Source organism: Martes martes, assembly GCF_963455335.1.
Source record: "Martes martes genome assembly, chromosome: 7".
NCBI classification, from domain to species: Eukaryota; Metazoa; Chordata; class Mammalia; order Carnivora; family Mustelidae; genus Martes; species Martes martes.
In genome coordinates, this window is record NC_137894.1 from 129,924,302 (window position 1) to 129,943,051 (window position 18,750).

The following is an 18,750-nucleotide window of genomic DNA, read 5'->3' on the forward strand; positions in this document are numbered from 1 at the left end:
AGTGACAGTATTTTATTGCTAACTTCATACTTCCCCTTACTCTAAAATCTTGAAGTGACAGTGAAGGCGATTCTTCTAAATACTCTTCTTTCACTCTGTCACAAGATGAAACTAATTAAACTGAAAGCTAGCGAAACAGACTGAGGATGTAAGGTAGGCCAAAAATCTTGGTTTAAAGCAGAAATTTGGGGAAATTTGTTCTTCTTACAGCAGAAAGATCTATGACCATTACCATCAGGTATCACATATAAAAACAGGAAAAAGGAGATACCCACCTAGCTTGGCCTCAGATGTGTCCATCTCCCATTTGCTTTTCGGAATGTAACCCTAAATCGCACACAGAGAGAAGCTCGAAGGGTTAGAAAGAGACACATACATGCATATCACTGTTGAACTGGAAAAGCATTAAAACTGGGAACGGATTCAGTTTCCACTCACTAGTTTTATATATATATGTATGTATATATATATATATATATATCTCCTTAGGGAACACACAGTCTCATTATCTCTGAAGAAACTGAATTACTCAATTCACCCAACTTCACTGCCCAGATTTCAGAGTAGTCACTTCAAAATAGTATCATGAAGGCGTTTTGAGGCAGCTACAGTTCGGGACACACAGTTGTAGTCCGAACAACAGCTGGACAGCAAATATGGTGAGAACGTACGGTCGTTACTGCGCTAGTATTAATACCATTCAGAGTAGCAGAGCATTTATAATAACTAGCTAGCTTATTTTCTAAATACAACTGTGGTTCTCAAGTGATGGTACAAAGAGTGTTCTTCGAGATAGCTACTTTATATCGCAGTGTAAGTTTCAGTACTCGAAAGAAGAAAACATGGTATCACTGAACACAACTACGAAGTTCCAACTTCATTTAAAAATGACTCAACCCATTTACCGGTTAGATCTTACAAAGACTGGTTTTTACTGAATCAACATGAGAGCATTTCTTTTTCATTGGTTGGAACCTAGATTATTATTTTCAATGTCTTTTAAAATGACGTTTTCCTAATATACGAAAAACCAGAAATCCCCACAGGTATTTATATTTTATTTAATAAAAAAAAAACAAAAAACAAAACCAAAAAAAACCTGGGTGGTTTATTTCAAACAATGTCCTGTAAGACTTTCAAATTTCCCAATATACCTATTTTACTATATAGTAATCCTTTCTGCTTATTCACCTAGCAAGTGTACAGTTGTGATTCCTCTTTTCCTTTACTTGGACTCTGTTCTCTATTAGATCCTAACATACAGACCTTTAGTATTAGGGCTTATTATATAGAACAGATTCATCACAGGTGTCAGCAACTTCTTTTAAGAATTAGTATCTCTACTCTTGGGAATATTCAAGTTCATGGAACAGACTGACACAAAGGTAGGTTGGAAAGGATGCTGAACGCTTCATGACAACAGCTGCTGTGTATGAGTACTGGAGCATCATAGTTCTTCCAGGAAACCTACAGGTGTGGCACTTTTCTAGTCTTTAAGCCAGATTAAGAATTCACTTTCACTTATTAGGTAGTACTTCAGATTATAAATCATACCATCTTTCCCAAATGCATTACTAGAACAAACCAAGACAAAGCTATGCTGAAGTGATTGGCGCTAAAAGTACTGATGCGATCTGTACAAGTCATATCTCAGAAATCACCTGAAAACCTTAAGCATCACTAGAATAACATATTTATAGATTCTGAATCATATCTACTAGGTTCACTGAAGTACTAAAGAAGGAAAAATATCATACCAGTGATCCCCCAAAAGGATTCTCTTAACCAAGAAAAGGTTGGATTTTGCCCAGTTGCAGTGATTAGTACAAAGCAGAAAATGCAAAGTTTATTGAGAATTCCACTAAAATGGTCCAAATGACATGAGACTTGCTCTTAACCCTTTGGTTAAAATTCTCCAAGAATCTTTTACTCTTGGAATAGAACCCAATAGCAGAAGATCTGGATTTGGCATTTTTGAACGGGTTAAGAGAAGTTTTAGAATATAAAGATATGCAAAATGAGTATATTAATTTCCTCCTGCTGGAACCACCCTGTTCTTCCTTAAAATTGTATCATCTTCTCACTGGCTGAAATGTTAGGCCACTTGGAAATAAAAGAGATAGTCCAGCAGGGTAGAGTTCTAAGACTTCCTTGCCATGATTTTTGATGTAATAATAGAGTATTACAGCGTGTTTCACTTTTCCAAAATAAATAGTACATTCAATTAAAAGTTCCGAGCTTTGACCTACACTTAGACAAGTCAGATGTTACGAACCATATCCTGAACTGAAATCTCCACAAAAGGAAGACGGAGCTTCAGAAAGCTAGCAGCATTATAGATTTATCACATGATCACTTTCTAGGACACACGCTGCAAGTTGCCACAGGTCATTAGCCATATTCCACAACAGCGTGGGCCTTTAAATGAACTTCCTGCCTAAGTTTTAGATCATATATGTCAAAAAAACAAACTAATTAAGAAAAATATTTTGTTTAAAGAAAAAACATACTGAGACTCAAATGCAATTAACTTTAAAGCTTATTTTTTAATCCGCATATGAAATCTAGGAATGTAGAGTTCGACACCATCTCTATGTACACACAGTTTCTTTTCAAAGTCCTCTGTATCACACATGGGATTGATGGGACCACTCCTTAGAGAGTCTATATTCTCTAGGGGTAGGAATCAGGGTTCTCACTTTGTACATTTCCAGAAGAGTATGAGAAGCAGCTTTAGCAAGGGCTGATGTATTAAATAAACCAAATAATATTTTGAATTAAAAAAGCAACACTGTTTCAAGACATTGCTAATCTCTGTGCCTCATTAGCAAACACTGAAAAGTAACATAATTCTACAGGTCGCATATTTTTCAATGACAGGGTAAGGCAAACATCTCTACAGAGGTGTGATCAAAAGCATTTACAGTAGGTACACGGGAACTTTGAACTCACACTACGGAAGCCTCTAATAAGCCTCAATAAAATGCATTGCCTACATACTCAAATCATTTCCCCCATCACTGAAAAGGATAAAATGCAGAAGAACAAATTCAGCAGTCAGTGGCAACCCTCCGCCTTCTCATTCTAGAAGTTCTTCTGCCTCAGTTGACAGAAGCTCAATTTTGAAATCTCGTAGCAAAGAAGAGACAATTATGCATACGTTGGGTAGGCTGTACCACATATCTGCTGGAATGTAAGAATGCCCTTTCATATGTAATTGATTTTTTAAAAAAGTATACTTCCCTAAAGCCACCCACAAGTAGATGAGTGAGTACAGGGTAAGTTTCTTAGCATTCTTAAAATTTTCATGTAACAATACAGTAGAGGGTTCTTCTGATCAGGGGAAAAAGAAAAAGTACCAGAAGTCTCCTTGAAGATGATTATAGAAATTTCTACCATTAAGGTGTAAATCAACAGTAGGAATCTGACCATAGATCTGAGATTAAACCCTTAAAAATTTTAATAGAGACACTTTGTTCAAAGTGGTTGGTCTGTCTCCTACCAGTTCGCTTTCCTCTTCCTCTGCATCTTTCTTTTCTTCCTTCTGTTCTTCGATATTTGCATCAAAATCCTCCATCTCTACCTGCACCACCCCAATAATAATTAAAAAAAAAAAAAGATGAGTTAACATTTAGAAGAACGTTGAGTCCCTCAGTGAGATCTGAAACAGCAAAGGTGCCCAAAGCAGGGCAGCACAGAATCAGTGTTACATCCTAATTTTAAAACCCTAAAGTTTGAAACAGAACTTATAAAAAGACAGAATGATAGTCCTACCTTTCATTTTCCCAGGATATCCATCTTTATAATTTCCTATGAAGTTGAATATAATAATCTATGCTAAGTTGATGATTACCTGTTTTGAATGCCTGTGATTACCAGGATTTCTCTTCAAAACCTCTAGCAAGTATTTCTCCAATCCAGTAAAACATGTGTATGATTCAAATTTCAAAATGTAAGAAAGGGTATCATGAAAAGTAAGATGGTAGTAGCTTGGCCCAGAATGGTAGCGATGCAAATAGAGAGTAGATCGATTAGAGAAGTATTTATAAGGTAAAATTGACAAAACTTGTAGACTGACTACATGCTGGAGGAATAAGGCTGAAAGTTTGTATAACACAGAATAAAGAGCAAAAGACAACAGAGTAGAGTCAAGGTTTCAGCTGCCAAGTGATTGGTGGGTCTAATTACTAAGAAAGAGAATACCAGAAGAGGAATAGGTTTGGATGAATTACATAGTGGACAGGCTGAACTTGAGATGTACTAAAGTAACGTGTTTTTGGTAAAGAATTTGGAAAATAATGGTAGAATTATAAAAATCACCCATAATCCCTCCACTAAGATATACCTAGTGTTAAGATACTGATAAAATTAATTTGATTCCTCACAATTTAATATTAAGGGCACATATGTGGCAATCCAAGCTATCAGAAAGATTATCTATATCAAATGTACAGAATGATAAGATCCTAAGATAGAGCCCTAAAGAACTCCAACATTTAGGACTGAGTAGGAAGAAAAGCCATCAAAGGAGACTGAAAGGAATGGCCAGAGACGCATGAGGAAAACCATGGAACAGTGGACTCGAAGGAGCCAAAAGAAAAATGTTATCAAGAAGGTGGACATGGTCAACTAAGTCATACGTGGCTGCAGGATTAGGAAACAGAAGTGAGAATTATCTACTTTCATGGAAATCTTTGCTGAGAATGTATCGGAATGTATCGGAATGGCTGGGGCAGAAACCAGAGGAAACTGGTAGATGAATGGCACTGGGAGGTAAAAACACATAAAAACGCAATGACAACATTAAGTATAGAAAACTCTCATTCACAGGAGCTCAAACCAAACAGAAGTACACAACTGATTAAAAGAGGAAAAATTTCTCCTTTTCACGATAAAGATTTACTTCCACCAAAGTAAATTCCACCATAGCATTCCTGGTAATGTTTAACTTAAAACGAATCATATGAAAACAACCAGACAAACCAAATTGAGGGGTAGTCTACAAAACAACTGGCCTATACTCTTCAAAAATTCCTTGTCTTTCCGGACAATGACATGGCTGAGAAAGTATTTTTTTAATATTAAAGGATGGTCTCCTGGATTTTTAAAAATTGCTGTAAAGCACATTATAGGAACATTTAATGAAATGTAAATAGGGACGTTATATGAGATAATTCAGGAAATTTAATTCAGGAAATTTATACTACTTCATATAGTACTTTATCAATGCTAAATTTCCTGAATTTGATAATTGGGACTTCTAGTTTTGTAAGAGAATGCCCTTGTTCTTGGGAGATACATACTGAAACACTGTATTGGGGTGAAGGGCTAAGGGTTATGAGGTTTACAACTTAACTCTCAAACAGTTCTATAATCACAGTGATAACAATAGTAGGAATAAGAAGACATATATATCTATGTCATAGCCATCAAAATCCTAGAGAATACAGGCAGCAACTTCTTTGACCTCAGCCAGAGCAACTTCTTGCTAGACATGTCTCCAAAGGCAAGGGAAACAAAGCCAAAAATGAAGTATTGGGATTTCACCGAGATAAAAAGCTTTTGCACAACAAAGGAAACAGTCAACAGAACCAAAAGACAACCGACAGAATGGGAGAAGATATTTGCAAATGTCTTATCAGATAAAGGACTAGTATCCAAAATCTATAAAGAATTTACCAAACTCAACACCCAAAGAACAAATAATCCAGTCAAGAAATGGGCAGAAGACATGAACAGACATTTCTGCAAAGAAGACATCCAGATGGCCAACAGGCACCTGAAAAAATGCTCCAGATCACTCGGTATCAGGAAAATACAAATCAAACCCACAATGAGATACCACCTCACACCAGTCAGAATGGCTAAAATTAACAAGTCAGGAAACACAGATGTTGGCAAGGATGTGGAGAAAAGGGAACCCTCTTACACTGTTGGTGGGAATGCAAACTTCCCAAACTGGTGCAGCCACTCTGGAAAACAATATGGAGGTTCCTCAAAAAGTTGAAAATAGAATTACCTTATGATCCAGCCATTGCACTATTAGGTATTTACCCCAAAGACACAAATGTAGTGATCCAAAGGAGCACCTGCACCCCAATATTTATAGCAGCAATGTCCCAAAAGAGCCAAACTATGGAAAGAGCCCAGATGTCCACTGACAGATGAATGGATAAAGAAGATGTGGTATAATATAAACGATGGAACATTAGTCATAAGGAATGAAATCTTGCCATTTGCAACAACATGGATGGAGTGAGAGGGTATTATGCTAAGTGAAATAAGTCAATCAGACAAAGACAATTATCATATGATTCATATGTGGAATTTAAGAAACAAAACAGAGAAGCACAGGGGAAGCGAGGGAAAAATAAAACAAGATGAAAAGAGAGAGTCTTAATCAGAGTTTCCTGTGATTAATCAGAGACTCTTAATCACAGGAAACAAGCTGAGGGTTGCTGAAGGGGAGTGGGGTACCTGGGTGATGGGCATTAGGGAGGGCACTTGATGGAATGAGCGCTGAGTGTTATATCAGACTGATGCATCACTGACCTCTACCTCTGAAACTAATAATACACTGTATGTTATTTAATTGAATTTAAATGAAAAAAAAGGACATATATATCTATATAAAGAAAAATGTGGCAAAATATTAACAATCAGAAATCTCAGTGTAAGTTGTATAGACATTCTCACACGATTCATGCCACTTTTCTATAGTTTAAAGTTTTTTCCAGATAAAAAAGGTGCAAAAAAAGGTCCCTTCTGTGCTTCTTTCAAGGCAGAGGACACTCACCTCCTCAATAGCAGCATCCTGCAGCAGAGAACGAATGTCCAGACGCATCATATGACGAGGTGCAGTTTCCCAGTGGTCAGCCATCTATTGAAAGATTCAGGAAGTCAAGTTATCTCAGGAAACTACTCAAAGAAAGACCAACGGAGCATTTAAGACAAATTTAACTAATACTGTGAAGTCTAACAGGCCAGTTCCTGGAAGAAGGCCACACCTTTTTCACTTAGATACAAAGGATAAGAATCATTTGCTAAAGAAGGTAGAAAAGATTTTCTGAAAGTAAAGAGGATAAACAAGAACTTCTAGACAACATTGATCATACAGACAAAATGAAGCTGAGAATACAACACTTCCTGTTTCCAAAAATCACCTTATTTATTTCTTTAAGTTTTCTTCCATGAATATTTCTCTTGCCACAAGTCTGGTTATCTGCGATCATTTCAGCCAAATATACCTAAGAAAGAATGAACAGTAATTAAGCAAACAAATGTAACACTTAAATGATAATATAAAGTACTCTAAAGCTGTTTTACCTCAAAACCCTTGGTTTTTGCTGCACTCCAAAACTGGTCAAAATGTCTAACTCTGTCATTGATGGCATCCAGGATGATAAAGGGGAAAAAGCCATCATCCAGAGTCTTTTTGAAAGTTTTGAACATGCTGGTGCGGTAGGTTTCCTCCATCTCAGCTTCGTATTCATATTCCATGACCTAATAAGACATCCCAAAAGAGATACAGAGTTAGCAAAAAACAAAGAACCATCCTAAACCATTTCCCTGGTTAGCCTCTGGATAGAGATAACTTTGTAGTCTTTCCTTCACACCTAAGTAGTAAAGTTTGTGTTCAAAAAAGAGAAATCTCTCTTTGTCTTCAAAAAAGCCACATTTACTCTCTGAACACGTTTTCCTCTCAATATTATTAATGAATCAGAGCACAGTCCGAGAGGAGTATGCCATACCTTCTTTTTCACTTTCTTTCCAGAATCTGGGTCTTTTTCTTCTTTTTCCACTTCAGTGATGAAGTAATCATCTAAGCTTAGAACTCTAGGTGCAGGTCCTCCAAATTCTACCTCTTTATCCTAAGAATCATATAGTCAAGAGAGTTAAAGAGAATCCAAAGAATAAATTAATGAATGCTCAAACCGAAGTTCCTTCTCATGGCTACATAACATGCAATCTTCTGGTGGTTTCAAATCAAGCAAAGGCAGAAATATTTGTTTAAGCAGAACAAAATGTTTATGGAACAGCATCTCCCACATGAGCCAATAAGAATGAATCAAATAGGAAATACCAGTATCAATATCATACAAGAAGGAACAAAAGCAATGGATTTTATGGCTTTCCCATACTCACTCGAATAAGTTTTGCAACATGTGTCTTTCCACTGCCAGGCAATCCTCTCATTATAACAACAATCTGAAACATAATGAAAAACCAAAAAAAAAATCACTCAGAGACTTACTTTTACAATGAAGTCTTATAGTTAAGTGACATGCCGTTCTCCAGGATACACCATATGATAGGTCATGAAACAAACCTTAATACATTTGAAAGGACAGAAATAATATAAAGTATGTCTCTGACCATAGTGGAATAAAATTAGAAATTAATAGTAGGAAAATTTTGAGAAATTCACAAGTATGTGGAAATTAAACACTGCACTCCCAAATAACCAATGGGTCAAGGAAGGAATTTAAACATCAGAAAATACTTTGAGATAAATAAAAATACCAAAACTTATGGGACGCAGCTACAGCAGTGCTTAAAAGGAAGTTTATAGCCATAAACGCCTATATGAAGAAGATCTCAGATCAATAACCTAACAACCTTCACCTTCAGACATTGGAAAAAGAAAAACCAAACCTGAAGCAAACAGAAAGAAGTAAATAATATTAGAGCAGAAGTCAATAAAATAGACAACTGAAAAACAATAAAGAAAAATCAATAGAACCAAAAGCTGGTTCTTGAAAAGATCAACAAAATTGACAAACCTTTAGCTAGACTGACTAAGAAAAAAGAGAAAAGACTCAAATTATTAGAATCAGAAATGAAGGATGGAACACAACTGGCAACTTTACAGAAATAAAAAATTGTTTAAAGGAATACTATGAACGGTTGTATACAAATTAGACACAGATGAAATGGGTGAATCCTTCGAAAGACACAGACAACTGAAAATGACTCAAGAAAAAATAGACAATCTGAATATGCCCATGACAAGTGAAGAGATTAGATTAGTAATTGAAAACTACCTGCTGATGTACTGTATGGTGACTAACATAACACAATTAAAAAAAGAAGAAGAAAAAGAAAACTACCTGCAAAGAAAAGCTCAGAGGCCCACATAATTTCATTACTAAATTCCAACAAATATTTAAAGAACTCTTTACAAGCTCTTCCAAAAAATAGAAGAGGAAGGAACAACTCTCTACTCATTTTATGAGGCCAGCAATTCAAATCAAGCAGATACTCTGAAACCAAACACCAAAAACATCACAAGAAAACTACAGATTACCTCTTATGAATATGGATGCAAAAATCCCCAATGAAATACTGGCAAAGGGAGTCCAGCAACATGTAAAAAGAATTATACACTATGACTAAATGGGATTTATCCCAGGGATGCAAATTAACATCCAAAAACCAATCACTGTAATCAATACATCATTATCAATAGAGAAAACAAACAAAAAACAAACAACCCCCCAAAAATCACATACAAAAGAATAAAATCACACACATTAAAAAATAAAAATCTGAATTGATGCAGGAAAAGTATTCAACAAAATCCAACATCATTTCATGATAAAAACATTCAACACACTAGGAATGGAAGGGAATCTCTTCAAATTAATAAATGGCATCTACTCAAAACCCACAGCTCACATCATACTTCATGCTGAAATACTGAAAGTTTTCTCTCTAAGATCAAGAGTAAGAAAGGATGTCTACTCTTACCACATCTATTCAATACTGTACTGGAGGTAAGCAAGAAAAGAAAAAAAGAAATAAAAGGCATTTGGATTGGAAAGGAAGAAGTAAAACCCTCGCTATCTGCAGATGACATGATCTTGTATATAGAAAATCCTAGGGAATCCACTACAAATTAGTTAGAATAAATAGAGTTTAGCAATGTTGCAGGATCAACATATAAAATAAGATCAATATATAAAAGTCAGTTGTATTTCCATACAACTGGAAACCCCAGAATGGAATTAAGCTAACTATATCAATAACAATATTCAAACGTGAGTGGCTTAAACAATCCAATTAAAAGGCAGAAGTTGTTAGACTGCATTAAAAAACGTGATCCAACTATATGCTGTGCTGTCTAATAGAGACCTACTTCAGATTCAAAGACAAACAGCCTGAAAATAAAAGGATGGAAAAGATAAATCATGCAAATAAGTAACCACAGGAAAGCTGGGATAGCTATACTAAAAATAGATGAAATAGATTTTATGACAATGATTTATGTAGTCAAAACATCTGATGGAAATCTCTAGTATCAGTTTACTGAAATAGAATCTAACTATTTTGCAATATAAATTTAAGAATGTATACATTTGACACCTGTCAGAATGGCTAAAATCAACAACATAAGAAATAGCCGGTGTTGGCAAGGATGTGGAGAAAAAGGAACCCTTGTGCACTGTTGATGGGGATGCAAACTGGTGCAGCCGCTGTGGAAAACAGCATGGAGGTTTCTCAAAACTTAAAAATACAACTACCCGATGATCTAGCAATGGCACTACTGGGTTATTTACCCAAAGAATACAAAAACACTAATTCAAAGGCGTACATGTATTCCTATCTTTATAGCAACATTATTTACAATAGTCAAGATATAGAAGCAGCCCAAATATCCATCAACAGATGACTGGACAAAGAAGATGTGGTGTATATATTATAGAATATTATAAAGGCATAAAAAGAAGAAACCTTGCCATGTGCAATGACATGGATGGAAAGAGCACAATGCTAAGTGAAATAAGTCAGTCAGAGAAAGACAAATACCATACAATTTCACTCACATGTAGAATTTAAGAAACAAATGAGCAAAGGGAAAAAAAGGGAGAGAGAGAGAAATCAAGATACAGACTCTTAAGAGAACAAACTGATGGTTACTAGAGGGGAGAGGGATGAGGGGATGGGTTAAACAGGGGTGGGGATTAAGGAGTGCCCTTGTGCTGATGAGCACCAGGTGATGTACGGAAGTGCTGATCACTATATTGTACACCTGAAACTAATATAACACTGTTAACTAACTGGAATGAAAATTTAAACTTAAAAAAAAAAATACACATTTGGAGGTCACTAGGAAAACAAGCCCAAGCAAATCAAGTCTCCTAATTTTCCCTCTTTTTGTTTCACATGCCATAAAACCAAATCCACTTTCCCCCTCTTCAAAATAACAGAGCAATGAATGGACCTCTTATGAACTGTTTTCTGAAGTTTTCAACATCTTTTTCTGCCAAGCAATTAATCTCTAATTTTCTAAATTCTATAGGGTAAACAGTTTGAGATTATATAATGACTTGGAGATGGTACGATGCCTTGACTCTGGTATTACCATGTCACAGAAAAATCGAGAAATTCTACTCAGGATATTTTTTAATTTTTTTTTTTAGACTTTATTTATTTATTTGACAGACAGAGATCACAAGTAGGCAGAGAAGCAGGCAGAGAGAAGGGGAAGCAGGCTCCCTGCCAAGCAGAGAGCCAGATGTGGGGGCTTGATCCCAGGACTCCAGGATGATGACCCGAGCTGCTTTAACCCACTGAGCCACCCAGGCGTCCCTCTACTCAGGATATTAAAAAGATCTCCTATCAGCCTCTGATTGACAAAAAAGTCAACTACATAGGACTCACTCGCTCAGGTCGGCTCTCTCGGCCAGGGGGTTTCAAAATATCATCCACGTTCTTAGATTCGGGTTTCTTCTCAACCCGTGGAGCTGGAGGTGGCTGGTGGCTTAGTGAAGGAGCTGGCAGGGGCATTCGCTCCTCTGGGTAAGTTCTTCGTTCTCCTAGGATTCCAGCAGTTGAACAAAATTACTATTTATATGGTAATTATTTTAAATTTTAACTCTCTTCACTCATACTAAAGTAATATAATTCATGATTTTGGGGGGCCACTTTTAACCTTAATGAGAGAAAGTCTAAAGAAACATAAATCTATTAAAATCAAGAAAATAAAAAGATTCAGGTATGATTTCAGGCAAACAGAATGTCCTGAAAAATACTGAAATCATCTTTGTTCATATTAAATTTAGCAAAAAGTTAAACAACTGGACACAGAGGAAGAATAGCATATACTTTGCCGGATAGGCCCAAGTATGTACCAAGTACGATTTTGGTAGTCTCTCTGAAACTTCAGCTTTATAGCTGAACAAGAGTCACCAGTTTAGGAAAGCTTGTTCTTTCATACAGGTATGTGTTTCTAGTTTAAGTGCATAGTGGCGAAAAACCAAAAGCAACCTAAAGGTCCAACAATAAGGGTTTTATATTTTATCCACTCAGTGGAATATCATAGAGCCATTATTTATTTATTTATTTATTTCTGTATGTTTACATACAGAAAAATGTATATGGTACAACATCACTGGGAATAAGCATGATAAATTATATTCACACTTTGATTACAACTTCACTGATACGTACATGAAAAGAGAATGAGAAGAAATATATAAAATTATAATAGTTGTGCTATGGTAGGTGGTGGGATTTTAACTGATTTTGTTTGTTTTCCAAATTAATACAAAAGAACAATTTAGTTTTTTTCATTAATTATATTCCTTTTTTAAAAAATTTAAAAAATTTTTAAAAATGTATTAAGCAGGCTCCACACCCAGCAAGGAGCCCAACTTGGGGTTTGAACTCATGACCCTGAGACCAAGACCTAAGCTAAATCAAGAATTGGATGCTTAACCAACTGAGCCACCCAGCCGCCCCTACACTGCTACTTTTGATAATAATGTTACCATCTCTGAAAATCTGTGAGTACATTTTACTCTGCAAGTTTAAATGCATAGCTGATTTGGATACAGAAATATCTCCAGTGATGTGCATTCTCAGTATCCTCCAAACATACCTCCAAACATGGATGGACCTTCGTAGGCTGGTCGGTCAGACTTCCGGTCATAGGACGGCCTATCAAATCCCCCTCTTCTGGATGAGGAATGGTCTTTTTTGTCTCGATATGACTGAGTCCTACAAGATGTAACAAGAAGTGCTTTAGAAAATAAAAAAAAAAATTGGAGGTCTCTGTCTTACAATGCAATATTACTATCTGCCCAATTTTCTCCATGTATAGCTACTACACACAGTCAACATTTTCATTTTTATTTTGCTTTTCCATTTATATCTGCTTTGCATCTTTAAAAAAAAAAAAAAGAACCTACAAACACTAACTCTAGGGACGCCTGGATGGCTCAGTTGGTTAAGCGGCTGCCTTCAGCACAGGTCATGATCCTAGCATCCCGGGATCGAGTCCCACATTAGGCTCCTTGCTCAGCAGGGAGCCTGCTTCTCCCTCTGCCACTCTGTCTGCCTGTGCACTCTCTCTCTCTCTCTCTCTCTCTCTCTCTGTCTCTGACAAATAAATAAATAAAATCTTTAAAAAAAAATAGATCTGCCTTGCATATACACATCTAAAGAGCTCATGAACTGCAAAAATACACTATTTGCCTACTATTTAGGTAATGACTACACCTTTACTAACAATATTATTTCTTTTCCTTACTAGCTATCTCCATCTCCCATTCAATTCTCTGGAATTCAAGCTCACAAAGTTTAAGCAGACTATGTACATTGTCTGGAACTGCTCATACCTTTCCAAATTATATATACATATGTACAAGGAGAACACATCATTTACTGAATTTCCTTTAGATACAACAACTTTTGCTGAACTTAAGTCTATGATATTTTGTACACCTGGCAAAAAGATATTTTTCATAACGTACCTATCATCTCGAGGTCGGCGTTCTCTATCAAATCGATCCCGGTCATAGTCAATCACACCCCGATCCCGGTCTCGGTCTCTGTGTGTCTCCCGATCCCTTTTGAAATCTCGATGATCTGCCATGACATTACTCTGACGATCAAAATAAGGCTCACGGTCTCTGTCTCTATCATAACGGTCACGTTGGCCTGTGTGCTCTATGAAAACAATTAGTACACGGTAAGAGCTACATCCCCTTTTCTGAAATAAGAGCAGAAAGGTGCAAATTTAACTTTAGAACTGGTATAAATTATGATTCTAAATTCAACTTATGAATCTTTTAACTATAGGAAAGGGAGGCCCAGATAATTTACCAAAAGGAAAATCACATGTAATTAGGTCCTAAAAGGTTTAAGAATATTGATCTCTCAAACCACCTCACACCAGTCAGAATGGCTAAAATTAACAAGTCAGGAAACAACAAATGTTTTCGAGGATTTGGAGAAAGGGAAACCCTCCTACACTTCTGGTGGGAATGCAAGCTGGTGCAGCCACTCTGGAAAACAGTATAGAGGTTCCTCAAAAAGATGAAAATAGAATGACTCTATGACTCAGCAATTGCACTACTCGGTATTTACCCCAAAGATACAAATGTAGTGATCCGAAAGGGCACCTGTACCCCAATGTTTATAACAGCAATGTCCACAATAGCCAAACTATGGAAAGAGCCCAGAGGTCCATCGACAGATGAATGCATAAAGAAGATGTGGTATATATACACAATGGAATATTATGGAGCCATCAAAAAATGAAGTCTTGCCATTTGCAACAATGTGGACAGAACTAGAGGGCATTATGCTAACCAAAATAAGTCGATCAGAGAAAGACAATTATCATATGATCTCACTGATATATGAAATTTGAGAAACAAGGCAGAGGATCATAGGGAAAGAGGAAAAAAATGAAACAAGATAAAACCAGAGAGGGGAAACAAACCATAAGAGACTCTTAATCATAGGAAATAAACTGAGGGTTACTGGAGGAGGGGGGTGGCAGGAGTGATGGGGTGGCAGGGTGATGGGACACTGGGGAGGGTATGTGTTGTGGTGAGTGCTGTGTATTGTGCATGACTGATGAATCACAGATCTGTACCCCTGAAACAAATAACACATTATATGTCAAAAATGAAAAAAGTACTGATCTCTCTGACTCCTACCTGTCTCAAAAGTTGATCTTTCAGGTAGTGGATCTGGGCGCAAAGTTATTCTTTCTCCATAGGGTATCTGCTCTACTTTATTAGTGGACATATCTGGTGAACCAAATCAGGGAAAAAACACTGTAAGAATGAAGGTTAAAGAAGATAAAGGTGAAGCTAACAACTTAAGAATCCCAAATACAGACCTGTCACCATCACTTACCTCGGCCATGGCCATAATCAACAGTCTGCTGCACTGGTGGTGGCTTGGACATTGGTGGCATACCCATAGGCAATGGACCAGGAGGGGGGATGGAAGGGTGAACATGTGGAGGTGGTAATACTGGAGCAGATGGAATTGTTCCAGTTTCTGGTTTAAATTCTGAATTCAGTCCTTGTTCATCATTTGTATCCCAGAGACCATAGAAAGAATCTTCATCCCAGCGTTCCTGTTCCACAGCTGAAGTCTGTGGCTTTATTACTGGAGGAGGAGGCGGAGGTGGAGGAGGCGGCGGCGGTGGCGGTGGTATTGGGATAGGCGGCCTGGTCACAGGAACAGACGATCTTACTGGTGGAGCAGAAGGCCTTATAATCGAACCTGGTGGTTTACCCATAGGAGGGGGTGGTCTATAGGACCCCGGAGGCTGGAGAACAGAGTAAATGCTTTAGTGGATAAGCAGACCATCATGTTTTCACACATCAGTAGAAATTAAAATCCGATTCTCCATCCATAAAAGAAAAAGTTGATAAACTGGAGTCACTCAAAATTAAAAACTTTTTGTGTCTTAAAATACACCATCAGAGAGAAATACGCAAATTATGTATCTGATAAAGGACTTGTATTTAGAATACGAAAAATTTTTATAACTTAGTAAGACAAACAATAGAAAAAAATATATAGGCAAAAAATTTGGACATTTCTCCAAAGAAGATACCAGAATAAGCACTTGAAAAGATCCTTAACATCATTAGTCATCAGGGAAATACAAATTAAACCATAATGAGATACCCTCTCATACCCAGTAGAATGGCTGTAGTTAATGAAACAGACAATAGCAAATGATGCCAAAAATGCAGAATAACAAGAACCCTCTTAGATTGCCAACGGGAATGTAAAATGGTGCAACCACTTTGGTAAATGGCTCAATAGTTGCTCAAAAGGTTAAACATAAATTTACCATACACTCAGCGATTCCATTCCCAGGTGTCTATCCAAGAGAAACATATCCACTCAGGGACTTGCACAAGTATTCATAGCAGCATTATTCAGTAACCCAAAGGTCTATCAGCTGGTGAATGGATAAACAAAACATGGTATATCCATACAACAGAATATTCTTGGCAATAAAAAGAAATGAAGTGATGATTCAGGCTACAACATGGATGAACTTTGAAAACATGAGGCTACTTAAGAGACATGAAAGACCACATATTGTATGAATTCCATTTAAATGACATGCCCAGGAAGACAAATCTAGAGAGTCAAAAAGTAGATTAATTGTTGCCTGGAACGTGGGGAAGGAATGAGGATGAACTGCAAACTGGCAAAAGGGAATCTTATTGGGGTAAGGGACATTTCTAAAACTGGGTTATGGTGATGATTGCACAGCTTGGTAAAATTTATTAAAAATCACTGAGTCACACACTGAAAATGGGTAGATTCTTTGTTATGTAAATTATACCTCAATTAGGTTATTTAGGAAAAGGAAAAACAATGGTCTTCGACCTTTTGCTAGACTGGGCTGGCTGGCTCTCGCTATTGCAGTGGTGACCTACCTCATCCCATCTGATATTCTTACATCTGGAGATCTTCCTACTTCTCTAAGCTCTCCCACCTAGATACATAAGCCCAGGGCCTTTCTTATCATCTCCTTCTTTGGGTGCCGAGGTGGCTCAGTATGTTGGGCGAACCCTCTTGATTTCGGCTCAGATAGTGATCTTGGGTTGTGGCATCAAGTCCCACGGCAAGCTCTGGAGTAAGCAGAGACTGAGATTCTCTCCCTCTCCCTCTGCCCCTCTGCCTGCTCTCTCTCTCTGTCTCTCTAATAATAAAATAAATAAAATCTTAAAACAATCTCACTCTTAGTTTTTTCTTCCCTCTACCCTCTACCCTCAACTCAGTAACAGGAGTATGAATCCAGCTCAGCCCCAATGTCTGCCTTGCCCTGAAGCACCTAATTCTAGGGACTCTTCTCCAATGCCTGAGATTTATAGGCCTGAAGAAAATCATGCATCCTTGCAAATGTCATCTGTTGAGACACCCCACAAGGAGACCATCTCTCCTCTTCCTCCCTCCATGGATCTGTTTATTCAGGACAGCCCAATTCTTCCACCAGTCCCAGAGTAAAACTACTACCCACTTCTGTAGAGGAGAGAACAGCGAAGAAGGAAGATATAGCCTTGGCCAAGAAACAGAAGATCAGAACCCTGTTCTCTCAGATCCAACTACATATACTCAATGATGAATTTCAGAGACAGAAATACTTCAGTCTCCCAGCAGATCCAAGAACTTCCCAATTCCGAACATTAGCTACAAGCACGTTAAGACATGGTTCCAGAACCAAAGAATGAAATGTAAGAGGTGCCAGAAACACAACTGGCCAAATAGCAACAGCGTGACTCAGGACAGATCAGCAAATACAGAACACCCAGGCTTCTCTTCCTGTCACCAGGGATAACTGATGAACATTTCCAGAACCTTTCCATAGGGAGCAACCATTCCTGCAATAGTCAGACCTGGTGTCCCCAGGCCTGGAACAACGATTCCTGGAACAACCAGCTCCACAACTGTGGAGAAGAATCCCTGCAGCCCCAGATCCAGTTCTAGTCAACTCTGGTCAGTGATGTGGACTCTGTCTTAGAAACGGCTGGGGAAGCCATAGAGTAATACAGCAAACTGCTAAGTACCTTAGCACCCAGCAAAGAATGGATTTATTCCCAAATGACTCTGAACATACAGCCTGAAGATGAGTGACGATGAGTATATTATTCAATCTCAATTTGGGCACATCTCCTAGGATCGGTCTTTTTGGGTCCTGTATCTCTGCCTTGATATTCGGTTTCTCACTATGTTGACTGTGCCAACTGAGGGGGTACAAACGGAGTCTAATCAAAGAGGTTTCAGTAGCATTGGCTGCTGTGGACAACATAGCATGCTTCTGGCTATAGATAACTAGATGCAGTGATAATTGGGTATCTATAGGCTCTAGAATCTAATCTCAAGAATTGGAAGTAAAAACACAAAGGTGTGGGGTGCCTGGATTGCTCAGTGGGTTAAAGCCTCTGCCTCCGGCTCAGGTTGTGATCCCAGGACCTTGGGATCGAGCCCCGCATTGGGCTCTCTGCTCAGCAGGGAGCCTGCTTCCTCCTTTCTCTCTCTGCCTGCCTATCTGCCTACTTGTGATCTCTGTCATATAAATAAATAAAATCTTTAAAAAAAAATACAAAGGTGTATGATGAAGGATTATTTGTATTTTCTGACATTGTGAGGCTTTAGTTGTTAATAACCTCAGTTGTTACAGTGAAGCATTAAGCTATAATGTGCTTCATGGATTTCCTCTGCCCCTTGTGTTGTTTTACTATAACTCCTAATTTGTTCATTATTCTAGTATTTGTGGAAAGATGTTTTGTATTTTAATGTATTATGATAATAGTACCAGTTGGCTGGTTGGTTTATAGGTTTAAGTATAAATAAATAAAATACCCACTTCAGGGGTGCCTGAGTGGCTCAGTGGGTTAAAGCCTCTGCCTTCTGCTCAGGTCATGATCTCAGGGTCCTGGGATCAAGCCCCACATTGGGCTCTCTGCTCAGCGGGGAGTC

At 37.6% G+C, this 18,750-nt stretch overlaps 1 protein-coding gene and 1 pseudogene across 2 annotated transcripts in view; one reads left to right on the plus strand and one right to left on the minus strand.

Moving 5' to 3' along the window:
* The window catches only part of YLPM1 (YLP motif containing 1), a gene marked incomplete at its 5' end in the record, with an annotated part of 75,101 nt that overhangs the window by 19,844 nt on the left and 36,507 nt on the right, over positions 1-18,750 (minus strand). Inside the window, 12 exons of the mRNA XM_080807354.1 lie at positions 276-327; positions 3,503-3,583; positions 6,797-6,880; positions 7,164-7,247; positions 7,327-7,503; positions 7,752-7,871; positions 8,146-8,208; positions 11,665-11,819; positions 12,884-13,002; positions 13,758-13,953; positions 14,952-15,044; positions 15,154-15,574. Coding sequence (XP_080663480.1) covers positions 276-327; positions 3,503-3,583; positions 6,797-6,880; positions 7,164-7,247; positions 7,327-7,503; positions 7,752-7,871; positions 8,146-8,208; positions 11,665-11,819; positions 12,884-13,002; positions 13,758-13,953; positions 14,952-15,044; positions 15,154-15,574 — 1,645 coding nt within the window. The remainder of the gene's footprint in view (positions 1-275; positions 328-3,502; positions 3,584-6,796; positions 6,881-7,163; positions 7,248-7,326; positions 7,504-7,751; positions 7,872-8,145; positions 8,209-11,664; positions 11,820-12,883; positions 13,003-13,757; positions 13,954-14,951; positions 15,045-15,153; positions 15,575-18,750) is intronic.
* On the plus strand, positions 17,062-17,757 carry LOC308346054 (homeobox protein NANOG-like; annotated as a pseudogene). The gene has a single exon. The product of its transcript is annotated as a homeobox protein NANOG-like (transcript).